The sequence below is a fragment of the Moschus berezovskii genome, chromosome 8, assembly GCF_049115385.1.
Source record: "Moschus berezovskii isolate FMDL1 chromosome 8, NW_MosBer_1.0, whole genome shotgun sequence".
NCBI lineage: Eukaryota > Metazoa > Chordata > Mammalia > Artiodactyla > Moschidae > Moschus > Moschus berezovskii.
The window spans coordinates 94,872,444-94,890,055 of NC_142467.1; the positions used below are offsets into that span (position 1 = coordinate 94,872,444).

General features: G+C 47.0%; 1 protein-coding gene across 4 annotated transcripts in view; it reads right to left on the minus strand.

Annotated features, from left to right (window-relative positions):
* RFX2 (regulatory factor X2) overlaps positions 1 to 17,612 on the minus strand; it is a 95,211-nt gene that overhangs the window by 20,659 nt on the left and 56,940 nt on the right. For 2 of the 4 annotated variants that reach the window (XM_055429402.2, XM_088838920.1), the window contains exons 4-5: positions 16,542 to 16,621; positions 14,870 to 15,131 (exon numbers count right to left, since the gene is read on the minus strand). In XM_055429402.2, coding sequence (XP_055285377.1) covers positions 14,870 to 15,131; positions 16,542 to 16,621 — 342 coding nt within the window. Of the gene's footprint in view, positions 1 to 1,083; positions 1,159 to 14,869; positions 15,132 to 16,541; positions 16,622 to 17,612 lie in introns of all 4 variants that reach the window. The other 2 variants (XM_055429401.2, XM_055429403.2) reach the window with 2 other exon arrangements.

Below are 17,612 nucleotides of genomic sequence, written 5' to 3' on the forward strand. Positions count from 1 at the left end.
CCCGACCCGAACTGTTCACTTTGAACTTAAGCTAGTATAAAAGTCTTGCTGGGGTCACATGTGGGGTCGGGTTTGACTAATGGGGATTTCTTCTCTTTGATGTTTTAATTCTCCAAGGAACGTCCAATCCCAAGCCAAGTGCCTGAGAAAAGATGCCAAAAGCACGTTCTGACTGCTGCCACCTGTCGCTCCTTCAGAATGCTGAACCAATTTCCAATTATGTTAAAGCTGAATTCAGAGAGTTTAGTTAAAGGGAACAGGGAGGAGTTTGGGGTGATTGGCACTTTCCCTCCTCAACTGTCCCTGGAAGCTGAACCTCTGCGCTGTCACCCCATCCTGCCCCGAAAAGCCAATGGGAGGCAAGGCCATTTTCGCCATCCGGGCCTGTAACCTGTGATCACAGTGTCCCCATCAGAGAAGGGTCTTATGCAGCTAAAATCAGTAGGATTTAGTTGATTTGCCCTTTCTCAAATTACCTTTTTTTTTTTGGCCACACTGTGTCAGATCTATTTCCCTGACCAGGAATAGAACCCATGACGCATTGGGAGCCTGGAGTCTTAGCCACTGGAAGGTCAGAGAAGTCCTTCAAATTACCAATTTTTTTTCCCCAAAGAGCTAATCACAGAATTAGCCAAGAACCTTTATGACAGCCCCCATAAAAGCCGGTGTCATTTTTTGGTGGTGACTTGTTGAATTTATTACAATGGTATCCTCTGCCAGGTCTGGTGGGCAGGATGTTAGGTACACCAAGCAAGTTAATCCCTGTCCCACCAGGAGGGAGGCGTTATTATTCTCCTCTCACAAAGGAAGCATCTATCTTGATTTCCTTTTGCTGTAGAAGGATATTTTTGCTGAATTCTAGGTTGGCTTCCCCCCTTCCCCTTTTTAGCACTTTAAAGGTGTCAACTCATTGTTTCTTTTTTTTTTTTTTTTGGCCTCACTGCACAGCTTGCCAGATCTCAGTTCTGGGATCAGGGATTGAACCTGTGGTCATGGCCACCAGGGAACGCCCTGTTTGATTTTAAAATGCCTATGTAGGTGACAGGCAGAGCAGGGCAGACCAGCAGGTCGACGCACACTTACATGGCTGTTGAGTAAACCGCTTTTGTGAGAGGTGATCCCTTCGCTTTTTTGGAGGTTTTCAATCGCCATTTCAAGCTAAAGAAAATGTGCGCAGAAACAAAAAACGGAAAAAAAAAAAAAAAAGGAAATCAGATAGTTAGCATCAGCCAAGATTTGTTTGTATTAATATCCAAACAAAGATCCGCGTGCCTATGGAATAGAAACCAGGCTGGACACAGGCAGGGGATGGGTTAGGTGAGGGATGGATTGTGAGGGCGTAGTGAAGCCTTGGCCCGGAGTGTTACTTCATCACATGCAAAGGCGCCCAGAGCCCGTCAGACACCGGCAGCAGGTCCTCCCGTCTACACGGGCTGGTCTACATGGGCAGCCAAGGTTTTACGAGTCTGCATGTGAGCATGCTCAACAGGAAGACCTAGTGGCTGCGTAAGTTCAAGTTTAAGCAAAGTCAACATAGTAACCACCTGCTGCTCCCCACACCCGTCACGTGCGCTGGGAGAATCAGAGGACCACTGACGGTGGGCAGAGTTTGTGGCACTGGTTTCCAGGTCAGCCTGTCATGTTGTAATGCCCAGGGTCTCCTGGCTGCAGGCTTTGGGAGAACCCCAAGAGGCCACGACCCCAGCCCTGCCATCGGGGACCACAGGTTCCTGGGGCCACAGAGATGGGACCGAGTGGTGGGGAGTCATGTGCAGCTTACAAGGGGGCCCTTCCTGGGAGAGGGCTTCTGAGAGAATCTCAGGCCTCTCAGAGGTGAGGGCTGAGGGGCCACAGCAGGTCTGTGCAAAGGAAGAGACACCTGGTCATGTGTGGCAACCACCACATCTGAGCCAACTCTTTTTTTTTTAATTTATTTTTTATTTTAATTTTGGTTGCACTGGGTCTTTGTCACAGTGTGCAGCCTTTCTCTAGTTACAGAGAGCAGGGGCTACTCTCTAATTGTGGTATACAGGCTTAGTTGCTGCAAGGCATATGGGATCTTCCTGGACCAGGGACTGAACTGGCGTCCCCTGCCTTGGAAGGTAGACTGTTAATCACTGGACCACCAGAGAAGCCCCTGAGCCCAACTCTTTCATGGAAAATGAAAACGTGAGCTCTGCTGGAAGAAATGACCCTTCAGCACCCAGGGGAGGCAAAGACCACAGAGATGCTTCTGTAAAAAGCTGGCCCAGCGCATTCAGAAAGTACAGGTGGACCAGTTCCGGCTTCTGCTTCACCCACCACCTCTTCTGACCATGGCTGAGAATGTCCATTCTCACCACTGCTATTTGACATTGTACTGGAAGTTCTATCCAGGGCCATAGGAATAAAAGGAAATAGGAAATAAATAGGAAATAAAAGGCATCCACATGGAAGAGGAAGAAGCAAAACTATGTCTGTTTTCAGATAGCATGATTTTAAATATGGAAAATTCTGAAGGATCCACAAAAAAACTATCAGCACCAGAGTTGCAAGATACAAGATGCATATACAAAAATCAATTATTTTAAACAGTGAACGATATGAAAATGAAATGAGGAAAACAGTCCTATTTGAAACAGTATCAAAGAGAATAAAATACCTAGGAATATGTTTCACCAAGGAGGTGAAATAATTGTACACTGAAAAAGCTATGAAACATTTCAAGAACTTAAAGATGATCAGAACAAACAAAGACATCCTATGTTTATGGACTGGAAGACTTACTATTAAGAGGGTAATACTCTCCTAACTGATCTATAGGTGCAATGTAATCTCTATCAAAATTCTCTACACAGCTTCCAGGTGCCTTCTCAAATGGACAAGTTGATCTAAAAATTCATATGGCATTTCAGGGGACCCCAAGTATCAAAACAATCTTGAAAAAGAAGTACCAAGTTGGAAGACTCACGAGTCCTCATTTCAAACTTGATTACAGAGTCGGTAACCAGAGCAGTGCAGCAGCAGAACAGGACAGACATAGAGAACACTGGGGTGGAACTGGGAGCCCAGAAATAAGCCCATCCGTCAGGGCCAACTGAGTTTCAGCAAGGCTGTTCAAGCCAGTCAGTGGAGGAAGAAGACGCTGCTCCACAAATGGTGGCGGGACAAACAGACAGCCTCGTGCCAAAGGACGAAGAGGGACCCCCACCTCACAGCACATACCCAGATCCACTCAAAACGGATCCCAGAACTATGTGTAAGAGCTAAAACAACAAAACCCTTAGAGGAAAACCTGAAGTAATCATGTAAAATAAGGTTATTTCCATGACCTTGGATTTAGTAAAATTTTAAAAAAGGTAAAAACTTTTAAAAAGATAAATTGGATTTCATCAAAATTAAAAACTTTTGCACCTCAAAGAACACTATCAAGACAGTGAAAAGATGACCCACGGAAGGGAGGAACGTATTTGCAAATCATATCTCTAATCAGGGCCTATATCCAGAATATTATAAAGAACTCTCACAACTCAAAAACAAAATGACAAAATGACCGGATTAGAAAATGGGCAAAAGTCTAGAATAGATATGTCTCCAATAAGCTCATTAAAAAGATGCTCAACATTGTTAGTCATTAGGGAAATACAAACCAAACCACAATGAGTGAGTGAAGTCGCTCAGTCGTGTCCGACTCTTTGCAACCCTGTGGACTGTAGCCCACCAGGCTCCTCCGTCCATGGGGTTCTCCAGGCAAGAATACTGGAGTGGGTTGCCATTTCCTTCTCCAGGGAATCTTCCCAACCCATGGATCGAACCTGGGTCTCCCGCATTGCAGGCAGACGCTTAACCCTCTGAGCCACCAGGGAACCCTGGGTGAGGCTGGGAAACCACAGTGAGGTACCACTTTATACCCATGAGGATGGTTCATAAAAGAAATAAGAAAAATATTAATGACAAGTGTCGGCAAGGGTGGGGAGGAATTGGGAACCCTTGTCCATTGCTGGTGGGAATGCAAAATGGTTCAGCCACTGTGGTAAACATTTGTTAAACATAAATTTGGTTAAGCTACATGACCCAGCAATGCCATTAGACTCAAGATAATTGAAAACAGGTGTTCTAACAAAAACTTGTCCATAGTAGTGTTATTCATAATGACAAGAAAGCAGAAAAATGCAAATGTCAGCCACCGATGAATGGATAATGGTCCACACACACAATAGAATATTATTCATGCTCCCAAAGAAGTGAAGCACGGACACATGTTACAATGTGGATGAGCCTTGAAAATACGCTGCTCAGTGAGAGAAGCCAGACACAAAAGGCCACACGTGAGAGGTTCACATGTGAGGGGTTCACGTGTGAGGGGTTCCATTTGTCCAGAACAGGTGGGTCCATGGAAACAGAAAGCAGATCAGTTTAGTTGCCGGTGGCTGGAGGAGAAAGGAATGGGGTGGTGGGGGAGGGTGACTCCTAACTGGTACAGGGTGATGAGAATGTTCTGGAACTCGATAGGGTAATGGTTACACAACACTGTGAAAATGTACCAAATGCCACAGGTTTGTGCCTTTTTACATAATTAAAATGGTGCATTTTTATGTTCTGTGAAATTTACCTCAATAAAAACTATATAATTAAAAAAACTTCAGTTTCACTTGCAATTTGAATGAATCTTTTTACTCACATGCCTGGTTTTGTAACACTGTGCACCGGTCACTTGGAAAATATTGGTTCACCAAGTTTGCAGATCTTCATCATACAATATCAAAAACATCCAGCCATTTCAGCAAGATACCAGTTTTCCAAAATTCTATTTTTTTTTTCTTTCTGTAGAACATATTGGCAATAAAATCTGTCAGTTGTTTCCCTGGATGCGTCAGGCTCACAGCCGTTCATTTTTGAGAAAATGTGGGCCAGATCTTCAAGTCTGAATAATCATAATTTGTCTGTCATCCTTTCAGGGAAAAATAACATCTCATGTGCTCATAGACTGCAGCCTGCCAGGCTCCTCTGTCCATGGGGATTCTCCAGGCAAGAATGCTGGAGTGGGTTGCCATGTGCTACTCCAGGAGATCTTCCCAACCTGGGGTTTGAACCCAGGTCTCCCGCACTGAAGGCGGATTCTATACTGAATGAGCCACCAGAGCTACTCTCTAGTTGTGGTTCAAGGGCTTCTCATTGCAGTGGCTTTTCTTATTGCAGAGCACAGGCTCTAAGGTGCACAGGCTTCAGCAGTTTTGGCTTGTGGGTTCTAGAGTACAGGCTCAGTAAGTAATTGTGGCTCACAGGCTTTGTTGCCTCACAGCATGTGGGATCTTCCCAGATCAGGGATCGAATCTGTGTCCCCTGCATTGGCAGGTGGATTCTTAACCACTGGACCATCAAGGAAGCCCGTGAAAACAATTTTGATCTCATGGAGCTCCTGAGAGGGTGCCAGACATTTGTAAGACTCAGCGCTAAAAGGCATGGAGTTCTGAGTATTGTGGAAAAGAATACAAATGAACATTTGCTATGTAAGGCCATCCTCAAAACCCCCTAGCTAGTAAACAGGGTCTGAACAAGTCCACTGATCAGTTCAGTTCAGTTCAGTTCAGTCGCTCAGTCGTGTCCGACTCTCCGCGACCCCATGAATCACAGCACGCCAGGCCTCCCTGTCCATCACCAACTTCCGGAGTACACTCAAACTCATGTCCACGGAGTCAGTGATGCCATCCAGCCATCTCATTCTCTGTCGTCCCCTTCTCCTCCCGCCCCCAACCTTTCCCAGCATCAGAGTCTTTTCCAGTGAGTCAACTCGTCGCATGAGGTGGCCAAAGTATTGGAGTTTCAGCTTTAGCATCAGTCCCTCCAATGAACATCCAGGATTGATCTCCTTTAGAATGGACTGGTTGGATCTCCTTGCAGTATAAGGGACTCTCAAGAGTCTTCTCCAACACCACAGTTCAAAAGCATCGATTCTTCGGCGATCAGCCTTCTTCACAGTCCAACTCTCACATCCATACATGACCACGGGAAAAACCATTGCCTTAACTTGACTCACAGCGGAACCTCCCAAGATGTTCACTGCATTTTAAAATTAAGACATCGGGGACACTTCTGAAGGTGATGAAGTTCAGGAAAACATCCCTAGCTCCCCAAGTTCCGATGGAGAGGTTGATGCCCCCGAGTTAGGACGGAAGGCACAGAGCAGTGCATACAGCAGAGGGCGCTGCGGCGCCGCCTACCAGCCCTGAGCAGCGCCCAACCACCCAGCATCCTTGCAAAAGGAGCCTCTCACACTGGAACTTGAAGTCGGGGCGGGGAGTCGGGGTGAGGATAGGGGGTTAGTGAGGGGCTGGGGGCGTTAGTGGGAGGGGAGGCTTGCTTACAAACCTGACCCAGGGATTCTCACTGCACAAGCACAAAAGGCTTGCTCAGTCCTCTCAGGGACTGGAAAAATTAGTGTTTAAAGTGGAAACTAATTTTATACTCCACTGGAGTTTAATTCTTATTATTAAAAAAAATTTTTTATCAAAGTTGTACCTGCACATGTCCAACATGTAAGGAAGAGCCAAGAATGGACGTAGAGGTGCCCCATTCCCACCCCAGGGCTAGGCAGCTTTCCCTAAAATCATTTCTGTTTTCTGAACTTTTTGAGGATTCCTTTACGTCTTGGTATTATGTATAATATGGATGCATGTTATACACACATATATATTATATGTTATACATATGTTATATGTATGTAATATGTATATGTATATAATATATAACATATGTATACATGTTATACATATATATACACACACATACATGTTTCTTGACTTACCAGGAGTTTTATCTTTGTTTTAAGATTTTTTTTTTGATGTGGACCTTTTTGTTTTTTTAAAGTCTTTATTGAATTTGCTACAATATTGCTTCTGTCTTATGTTTTGTCTTTTTGGCCGAGAGGCATGTAGAATCTTAGCTCCCCAACCAGGGATTGAACCTGCACTGCCCACGTTGGAAGGCAAAGTGTAAACCACTGGACCACCAGGAAAGTCCTCCATCTTTATTTTTGATTGGGCACAGTGCAGCCCTTATTCCTTTTCCTTGGTAATTTAATTTCACTGGCTTCCACAGAAAAGAATTATTAGCAGAATGCCTGTGGAAAAGGGTACACACACATATCATGCTTTAGGGGCTCTGGAGAAAGGTGGGGGAGACAATGCTTAAGGACTTATGATCAAAGATACAATGTCTCAAGAACTTAACATGATAGCAGAGCACAGATAAGTTTTCAGTTCAGTTCAGTTCAGTTGCTCAGTTGGGTCTGACTCTTTGCGACCCCATGAACCACAGCACGCCATGCCTCCCTGTCCATCACCAACTCCCGGAGTTCACCCAAACCCATGTCCATCGAGTCGGTGATGCCAGCCAACCATCTCATCCTCTGTCGTCCCCTTCTCCAAGTATCACCCAGGTTGCTCAGTGGTAAAGAATCCACCTGCCAATGCAGGAGACACAGGCCAGGAAGACCCACTCCAGTATTCTTGCCTGGAGAATGCCATAATCCTGGCAAGATTTATGTCTTCTAAGGGAGGGTGAAAGTTACTTCTCCTTTGAGTTCATTAGCGTCCGCCCAAATGGTCATTCCATCCATAACACAGTAATCTCATTAAAATGACTTGACAGACCAAGATCACCCCTGCAAAGAGCCAGCAATGACCAGTATTGAAGCAAACTTGTATCTCAAGCCTGGATCTGGCTGTGCCTTATGGCATGTGGGATCTCAGTTCCCCGACCAGGGATGGAACCCAGACCCCCTGCATTGGGAATGCAGAGCTGTAGCCACTGAACCCCCAGGGAAGTCTAAGTAGTCATTTTTAAAGGCTAACAAACATGTTTAGCTCTTTTTGTAGTTCCTAGAACTTAAAATATTTTAGTTCTACTTCTTAATTCACTGATTAAACTTTTCCAAGACCTGGAAACCAGCCCCCATTCAACACTATTAACCAATCAGAGGTCCCATCTGTGAACCAGGAGCCAATCAGAGGTTACACACTGGGGATATTTGCATACGGAGCCCTGAAAGAAAACAAGAACACAAGGAAGATGAAGGAAATTAGAAAGAGGCTTTTATTGAGTGACGACCCATGTATCCCTTGACATGATGAATGGGTCTGTGTCACTCTAAACAGGATGATGATTTCTCTGGAAAATTAACTGAGACTTTTCAGAATAAGTGCCAGAGTTTCCAGTAGCACTCTTTAATTTGGTCACTTAAAGCAGAACAGAGACAAGATTTTCAGGTAGATCTTTCAAAGGGACATTGCTTCCCCCTTTGCAAAGAAATGTGCAAAATCAAATTCAAAAGTGATGACATCATTAGATGTCTGTCAAAACCCATGGAACGTACAACACAAAGACGGAGCCCTAATGTCAACTAGGGGTTTTAGTTAATAACAATAAGGTGTCACTATTGGCTCAGTGACTGTAACAAATGCACCAAACTTAGGTAAGATGTTAATTATAAGGAGAACTCTTGGATATGGGGTGGGGAATTATGGGAATTCTCTGGTTTAGGTTCAATTTTGAGCATTACTTTGCTAGCGTGTGAGATGAGTGCAATTGTGCGGTAGTTTGAATATTCTTTGGCATTGCCTTTCTTTGGGATTGGAATGAAAACTGACCTTTTCCAGTCCTGTGGCCACTTCTGAGTTTTCCAGATTTGCTGGCATATTGAGTGCAGCGCTTTCACAGCATCATCGTTTGAAATAGCTCAACTGGAATTCTATCACCTCCACTAGCTTTGTTCATAGTGCTGCTTCCTAAGGCCCACTTGATTCTCATTCCAGGATGTCTGGCTCTAGGTGAGTGACCACACCATTGTGGTTATCTGGGTCATAAAGATCTTTTTTGCATAGTTCTTCTGTGTATTCTTGCCACCTCTTAATATCTTCTGCTTCTGTTAGGTCCATACCATTTCTGTCCTCCATTATGCTCATCTTTACAGGAAATGTTCCTTTGGTATCTCTGATTTTCTTGAAGAGATATCTAGTCTTTCTCATTCTATTGTTTTCCTCTATTTCTTTGCATTGATCACTGAGGAAGGCTTTCTTATCTCTCCTTGCTATTCTTTGGAACTCTGCACTCAAATGGGTATATCTTTCCTTTTCTTCTCTTCTTTTCACAGCTATTTGTAAGACTTCCTCAGACAACCATTTTGCTAGCAAAGTAATGCTCAAAATTCTCCAAGCCAGGCTTCATCAGTACGTGAACCCTGAACTTCAAGATTCGAGATGGATTTAGAAAAAGTAGAGGAACCAGAGGTCAAATTGCCAACATCTGCTGGATCATTGAAAAAGCAAGAGTTCCAGAAAAACATCTACTTTTGCTTTATTGATTACGTCAAAGTCTTTGACTATATGGATCACAACAAACCGTGGAAAATTCTTAAAGAGATGGGAATACCAGACCATCTGACCTGCCTCCTAAGAAATCTGTATGCAGGTCAAGAAGCAACAGTTAGAACTGGACATGGAACAACGGACTGGTTCCAAATTGGGAAAGGAGTACATCAAGGCTGTATATTGTCACCCTGCTTATTTAACTTATATGCAGAGTACATCATGAGAAATGCTGGGCTGGATAAAGCACAAGTTGGAATCAAGACTGCCGGGAGAAATATCAATAACCTCAGATACACAGAGGACACTACCCTTATGGCAAAAAGCGAAGAAGAACTAAAGAGTCTCTTGATGAAAGTGAAAGAAGAGAATGAAAAAGTTGGCTTAAAACTCAACATTAAGAAAACTAAGATCATGGCCTCTGGTCCCATCACTTCATAGCAAACAGATGCAGAAACAATGGAAACAGTGACAGACTTTACTTTTGGGGGGCTCTAAAATCACTGCAGATGGTAACTGCAGCCATGAAATTAAAAGATGCTTGCTCCTTTAGAAAAGGAATGAAAAGCTATGACCAACCTAGACAGCATATTAAAAAGCAGAGACATTACTTTGCCAACAAAGGTCCATATAGTCAAAGCTATAGTTTTTCCAGTAGTTATGTATGGACGTGAAAGTTGGACTATAAAGAAACCTGAGCACCAAAGAATTGATGCTTTGGAACCGTGGTGTTGGAGAAGACTCTTGAGAGTCACTTGGACTGCAAGGAGATCCAACCAGTCCATCCTAAAGGAAATCAGTCCTGAATATTCATTGGAAGGACTGATGCTGAAGCTGAAACTCCAATACTTTGGCCACCTGATGCTAAGAACTGACTCATTGGAAAAGACCCTGATACTTGGAAAGATTGAAGGCGGAAGGAGAAGGGGACGACAGAGGATGAGATGGTTGGATGGTATTACCGACACAATGGACATGAGTTTGAGTAGGGTCTGGGAGTTGGTGATGGACAGGGAAGCCTGGGGTGCTGCAGTCCAGGGGGTCACAAAGAGTTGGATACGACTGAGCGACTGAACTGAACTGAGGCTTGATTTTTCTATAAACCTAAAATTTCTCTAAGAAAGTCTCTTAAACAGATAAAAAGTGATAATGAATTATTTATCTATTCATTAATGTATTGGTTTGGTTGATTGCACGATCTTAGTTCCTTGACCAGGGATCGAACTCAGTTCACTGGCAGTGGAAGCACTGAGTCTTAACTGCTGGACTTCCAGGGAAGTCTGATGATGAATATTTTAGGGAAAAAATGGATCTGCTTTTGCTGGCAAAATGTTTCCTGTGGTATTTGGACAAAGGTCTGTCCAGGGGGCAAGGCAGTCTCTAGCAAAAGCCCAGTAGGCATGCGAGCTTGCTGTCAAGATATCCCGATCTTCCCTGGAAATGCAGGCTACAGAGCAGAGCTGTTTTGCGGCTGATGATCCACTGTGAGCTGTGAGGCCATGTGGATGGTGCACCAGCCCCGTGGGCCACCAGGAGGGGTGCCATGAGAATGGAGGGGCCCGCGTGGGAAGCCAGGTCAGACACAAAGAGGCGTGGATGGGCTCTCCATCAGTCTTACTGAGTGTAGACGGAAGCAAGTCCCTTACGTCTGCATATCTACTTGCAGTGACCATGTGATGGTCTTCTTGGGGAGCTGGACAGAGGATGTGAGATGTGGCTCCTCTATACCCCTGAGTGCAGGTGGCCAGAGCCAGGATGTTTGCTGGGGTCCTGAGAGCAGGAGCTGAGTCTCTGATGACTCAGACAAGAAACTCCTAGGATTTCTACTGGCATCTCAGATGTGTCTGCTCTAGCCTGCACGCTGCAGAACTTGAATCTGTCATCCCAAGGCCCCAGATACTGCAACTAAAATACATATATTCTTTTTCATATTCTTTTCCATTTGGTTTATCAAAGGATATTGAATATAGTTCCCTGTGCTGTACAGTGGAACATTGTTATTTATCTATTTTATGTATAGTACTTTATATCTGCTAATCCCAAACTCCTAATTTATCCCTCCCCACCCACTTTCCCCTTTTGTAACTATAACTTTGTTTTCTGTGTCTGTGAATCTGTTTTGTAAATAAATTCATTTGTATTATATTTTAGATTCTACATATTGTTGTCGTTCAGTCGCTAAGTTGTGTCCAACTCTTTGCGACCCCATGGACTGCAGCACACCAGGCTTCTCTGTCCTTCACCATCTCTCTGAGTTCACTTGAACTCATGTCCATCGAGTTGATGATGTCATCCAACCATCTCATCCTCTGTTGCCCCGTTCTCCTCCTGCCCTCAGTCTTTCCCGGCATCAGAGTCTTTTCCAATGAGTTGACTCTTTGAATCACAATCACATGGCCAAAAGATTGGAACTTCAGCTTCAGCATCAGTCCTTCCAGTGAATATTCAGGGTTGATTTCCTTTAGGATTGACTGGTTTGATCTCCTTGCAGCAAGGGACTCTTGAGAGTTTTCTCTGGCACCACAGTTCAAAAGCATCAATTCTTCAGTGCTCAGCTTTCCTTATGGTCCAACTCTCACATCCATACATGACTACTGGAAAACCATAGCTTTGACTAGACGGACCTTTGTTGGCAAAGTAATGCTTTTTAATACACTGTCTAGGTTTGTCACAGTTTTCCTTCCAAGGAACAAGAATCTTTTAATTTCATGGCTTCAGTCACTGTCCGCAGTGATTTTGGAGCTCAAAAAATAAAATCGGTCCTGGAAGAGTAGGGTAGGGTGTCAAAATACATGTCCATGGATTTCCAATCAATTGAAAAACTTGAAACCCAGATATCAGACCACAGGGACTGGGCAGCCCAGGGTCTGAGCTATGGTGAGGTGGTGTGGACCACAGAGAACAGCATGAGCTGTGACTGCAGTTGGGCTGTGACCTGTGACCCTAGTTTATTCACTAGGATCAGTCGATGCAATCTGCTGATGTGCAGGCATCATGTCTGTGAGGAACACTCCCGACTGACAGCAGCTCCACGCTCAGGTCTGCCAGCCGGTCCTCTGAGGGTGTGCTGAGGGCCCTGCAGGGAGCAGGTGGGGAGGCACAGGCTGGTGGTGCCCCAGGATGGCGGGGCAGGCGGCACCCACAGCCATGGCTCTAGGGAGCAGGTGGGGAGGTACAGGCTGGTGGAACCCTAGGATGGCAGGTCAGGCAGTGCCCACACTCTGGACATAGAAAGGAGAGGCCAGCAAGACTTGGGGGGGCCTCTGATATCAGGGTGACCCTGAAACACATCAGGATCGAGAGAACAGGGATGAGGCTAAAGCATCCGCTTCTATTGAAAATTAGGCCTCCACAAAAACAGGAAGGTATTTTTAAATTGACCCATTATATCAATAGTCTAAAGAAGAAAAAGCACATGATCGTATGGATGAAAAGAAAGCACTTGACAAAACTCAACATCCAATTATGATAAAGACGCTCAGAAAACTGGGAATAGAAGGAAACTTCCTCAGCCTGAAAAAGGGCATTGTGAAAACCCTACAGGTAACATCACTTAGGGATGAAAGACTGACGCTTTTCCCTAAGGGATATCCTCTCTCACTACTCATATGCAACATTGTACAGGACGTCCTGGGCTTTGGTGGCGATAGTGGTAAAGAACCCACCTGACAATGCAGGAGACATAAAAGACATGGGTTCAATACCTGGGTCGGGAAGATCCCCTGGAGGAGGGCACGGCAACCCACTCCAGTATTCTTGCCTGGAGAATCCCATGGACAGAGGAGCCTGGTGGGATACAGCCCATAGGGTCGCAAAGAGTGGGACATGACTGAAGTGACTTAGCATGCACAGGATGTTCTAGCCAGTGCAGTAAGGCAAGTAAAAGAAATAAAAGTCATCCAGATTGGAAAGGGGGAAATAAAACTTCCTATTTGCAGACCACAAGAAACTCTTAGAACTAAAAAGTGAGTTTGATAAAGTCTCCGGAGGCAAACTCAAGAGCCAGAAATCAACTATATTTTCATACGTTAGCAATGAAGAGTTGGAAATTAAAAATCAATACCACTTACAATAGCTCCAAACCCAAAAGATACTTAAAGATGTCAATTCTCTCCAAACTGATATAGAGCTTTAAGGCTATTTAATCAAAATCCCACTAGGAATTTTTTTGTAAATATAGATAAACTGATCTAAAATTTATATAGAACTTGTAAGAGAATAAAAAACATTTTAAAGACTGGGAAAGAATATTTGCAAATCACAAATCTGGCAGGGGACTTGAATCCAGAATATACAAGCAATTCTCAAAACTAACAGTAAGAAAACAGACAACACAGTTAATAACAATAAACTTCAACTGACACATCCCCAGAGAATATATATATATGAGAGGCAAAGCCCATGAATGGGTTCTCGCCATCACTAGTGATTACGAAAATGCAAATTACAACCACTGTGAGACACCACCGCACCCTGATGAAAATGGCTAAAACAAAAGATGCTGACGACACCTGAGAACGAAAGATGCTGGCCACAAGGTGGACGAGAGGAGCTCACACCTGGCTGGGGGAGGAACTCACACTGAGCAGGAAAACACAGGTGGTTTGGGATAAATTTAAACATGTACTTACCATAGGAGCAAGCAATCCCACTCGTAGGCATTGATTAACCGCAGAGAAAGCAAAACATGTGTCTACACATGGGAGTACTTCTCACTGTTTTATTCAAAATCATGAAAAACTGGAAAAACCCAGGCGGCCCTCGGCTGGTGAAAGGATGAATGAACTTTTGGGTAAAGGAAGATGACTGAGGAATAGGAAGGAGCCAGTGACTCACGAGACAACTGGACGGGATCTCCAGGATCCACACTGGGGGAAAGAAGCTGGCGATCTTGGGGATGATCCCCTCCGACCAAAGCAAAACTGCGGTGACGGACGACAGACCCACGGGTGACAGGGCTCGTGGGTGAGAGGAGGGTGTCACAACCAAGAAATACCCAGGGAGCTCTGGGGACAACGCCACCGTGCTGTATTCTGATGTAGGGAGAGGCACCCGAGTCTGTGTGTGCATCGCAACTTGTCGCTCCGTGCACCCAATTGGTTCACTCTATTCTGTGCTAATTTTAAAAATTAGAGTAAGTATGGGACATAGGGTTTTCAAAGCAGATACATTTCCAAAGCAGATAAGCCACGGTTTGGGGCAGGGGCAAGGGGTGCCCATATGGCTCTGCTTTGGTTCAGCCCAGTTTCGCAGGGAAGGGCCGATCTCCACCTCCTGGAGGCTGACGATGATGACCGTGGTCACGGTGGAGCACCGGTAGCATCCACCAGCACGCAACAGCGCTCCCAGCAGCCGCCTGGCTAGCCATGCTCTGTCTTTACCAAGGGAGGACCCCAGGTTCACAGACAGGGCACCTGTCTGAGGCTGGTGGGGCACAACGCCCATGGTCCCAGCTGCCTTCTACTCGCCATCCTGCTGCTGTTGGGGGTTTAACCTGCCCCCTCCAGAGCCCGGGACGTACATACCGTAGCCGGCGACGAGCGGGACGTGTGGGCCAGGGTGTGCCTGGTGCCGTCCATGCCCCCGTGGATAAGGTAGGCTCCCGCGCTGGAGACGATGGGGCTGCCCCCGACATCCATGGTGATGCCCACCATGCTGTGGGAGGGGACTGCGGGCGGGGAGGAGCCTGCCACGGTCACCTGGGCGCCGCCTGGGGCCTCAAAGTAGGACGCTGCGCTGCTGGGGGCGTACATCTGAGGCTCGGGGTTGTAGGCGTAGGCCGTGCGCCTGGTGGAGAGAGAAAAGGCGTCGTGTCAATGCCGGGGCCCAGGGCACCGAGCGCGTGGCTAAATCAGCCGCGGACTGTCAACACAGCCAATTTCACAGCCAGGGTCTCAGAAAGCACGTGGAATCCCAGCTGACAGAACAACTCATTTACAAACCGCAGGTGCGAACTGCACGCGGGCGCCCCCTGGGGGCATGGGGCGGGACTGCACCCGGACCTGGTTACGGGAGGGCTACCCCGGGATAAGATGATGTAAAGTCACCCACCGACCCACACACACCCACACCCACACCCACACCCACACCCCCGCCCCCGCCCCATACACACACAGGCTCTTGGGCACAAGTGCGTGTAAGGGCTGTGAAGCTGAATACACCCGATGTCAGTGTCCTGCAGTCGCAGATGCTGTCACCACTGGCGGCAGGGAGCCGGATGGGGAGCCTGGGTGAATGGTACAAGGGACTCTGGGCTCATTTTGCAGCTTCCTGAGAATCTAGTTCTTTCAACCCAGAAAGTCAGTTTTTTTTTTTAATGTAATTGCTTAATAAAAAGAATATCTCAAGGATTCCAAGAATTCGTCTGATGTTCCTTTAACATCTGGATCAAATCATTAACCATGTCCATTGATGTCCAGCCTGCTACAGTGAAAGGCGGTCAGTAGGGTTTTTCCTCGGGGGTGACTGAGGGAAGGCCCCTCTGGGGGTGTAGGGAGGTCCCTCTGATCCCTGGGGGACATCTTCTCTGACCACAGTGCAGTCAAACCAGAACACTACCACCAGAGTGCCCCCCCCAGAACCTGCTGAGGCCCCAGGGTTCACCCATGCTCCTCTGGGTCAGCGCTGAGCTGTGGATACTCAGGATCCCAGCAGTCACATCTCTAACCACAGCCAGGCCCCCGCGCCCTCCCAGGACCCCAGCGGGGAGTCGTGAAACCAGAGTCAGAAGCAGGCACAAGGATGCATGCCGAGCAGCGAGTTTCTGGGAACCGCATCACTCTGCCCCAAGCATCACAGAGTTCAAAAGCAGAGAACCCTGGACGTCCTTGACAAGTAGAAGATAAAGTTCTCAAAACATCAAGATAAGCCAGAGGCTAACAGAGGCCAGAATGAAAAAGCAGAGATGGAAATGGTTTCTGGGTTTTAAAGGTGGGCTCTCCAGACTTCAAGGGTGGGTTGGAGTTTCTGCTTTTTAAAACTGCCTTTCCTTGAAGTAAAACTACAAAGGCCTATGATTTCTGATATCTCTACTGGGCTGTGATGTCCTGATGGGGGTGTAATAGCTGGGTCACCCCACTAGGAGGTGAAGGGAGAAGACTGTGGGCAAACCCATTGCCAAGGGAGCTCAGTAGCCATGGTGGCCAGGTTGGTTCCCTGCTAACCCCTTCCTGGGGAGGGGAGAGGACACCCACGTACAAGGCTCCGTTGGTGAAGACGGCGTCCCCACCCTCCACGTACTGCACCTGGTGGGGGTACACGTGCTGCACCGGCTGGACCTGAAACAACAGCAGACACTTGGCATTACACGGTTTTCAGGAGATATCTCCTATTGCCTTTTGTGAACACTTAGTGCCATGTTACACTTGTCCCACCCCTGGCTGGCACTTCTAAAAACTAGGAGAGATGGTCACGTTGAGGCCACGTATTCTGGATTAGCCCAGACAGGGATGACCGTAGCAGGCTGGGACCCCTATTCTATATGGAGAAGAGCCCAGCTGGCACCTGGGAGCTGAGATGCAGAACAGGGCAGGGGGTGGTGGTGGTGATGGTGCCTGGGGTCTACTGGCCACTGGGCAGAGGGGCTGGTCCCGCCTGACGGTGGACACCAGAGATGTGGACAGACCTGGGACCTTGGAGTGTCTGATCCCGCTCCCCATTACTCCCACCCTCTGGCAGGACAGGAGTTCAACTGGCTCACGTGCACTATCACCCCCGCGCCACCCCCTCTGGTGCCCTAGTGGCTGTCCCCAGCAGCTGGGTGGGGGAGGGGCCTCGGGAACCCCTCTGGGGAGGGACTGTGAAGGTCTGAGCAGAATCAGTAGGAGTGCTGGGCCTGGAGTAGGGCAGGGAGGTGGGGGCAGATGGCAGGGGCCGGTGGGAAGACCCCTCCCTCCTCTGTCAGTCCGCAGCCTCAGCTGATGACCCCTGGGGGATGCAGGTGCCCCCAGAGCTCTGCGTGGGGAACTTCAGGACTCCGCTGTGGAGAGAGGCTTAGTGGATGCCTGATTCAAGCTCGTTGTGGATGAGGAAATCAGGGGCAGGTCTCATCGTGGCCTCTCCATAGACCTTCATGCAGCGGCAGGACTGGCTCGACTCCCACCTCTAAGGACACAACCCAGGGACACGTGCACACACATAACCCCTCTTGTCTGTAGGGGGTGGGTATGATGCAGAGGTCAGACCGGAGAGAAATGGTGGACACATGCCCAGTCCCACGGAACAGGGGAAGCTTCTGGAGTCACGGAGCCATGGTCGTGCCCCTCCCTT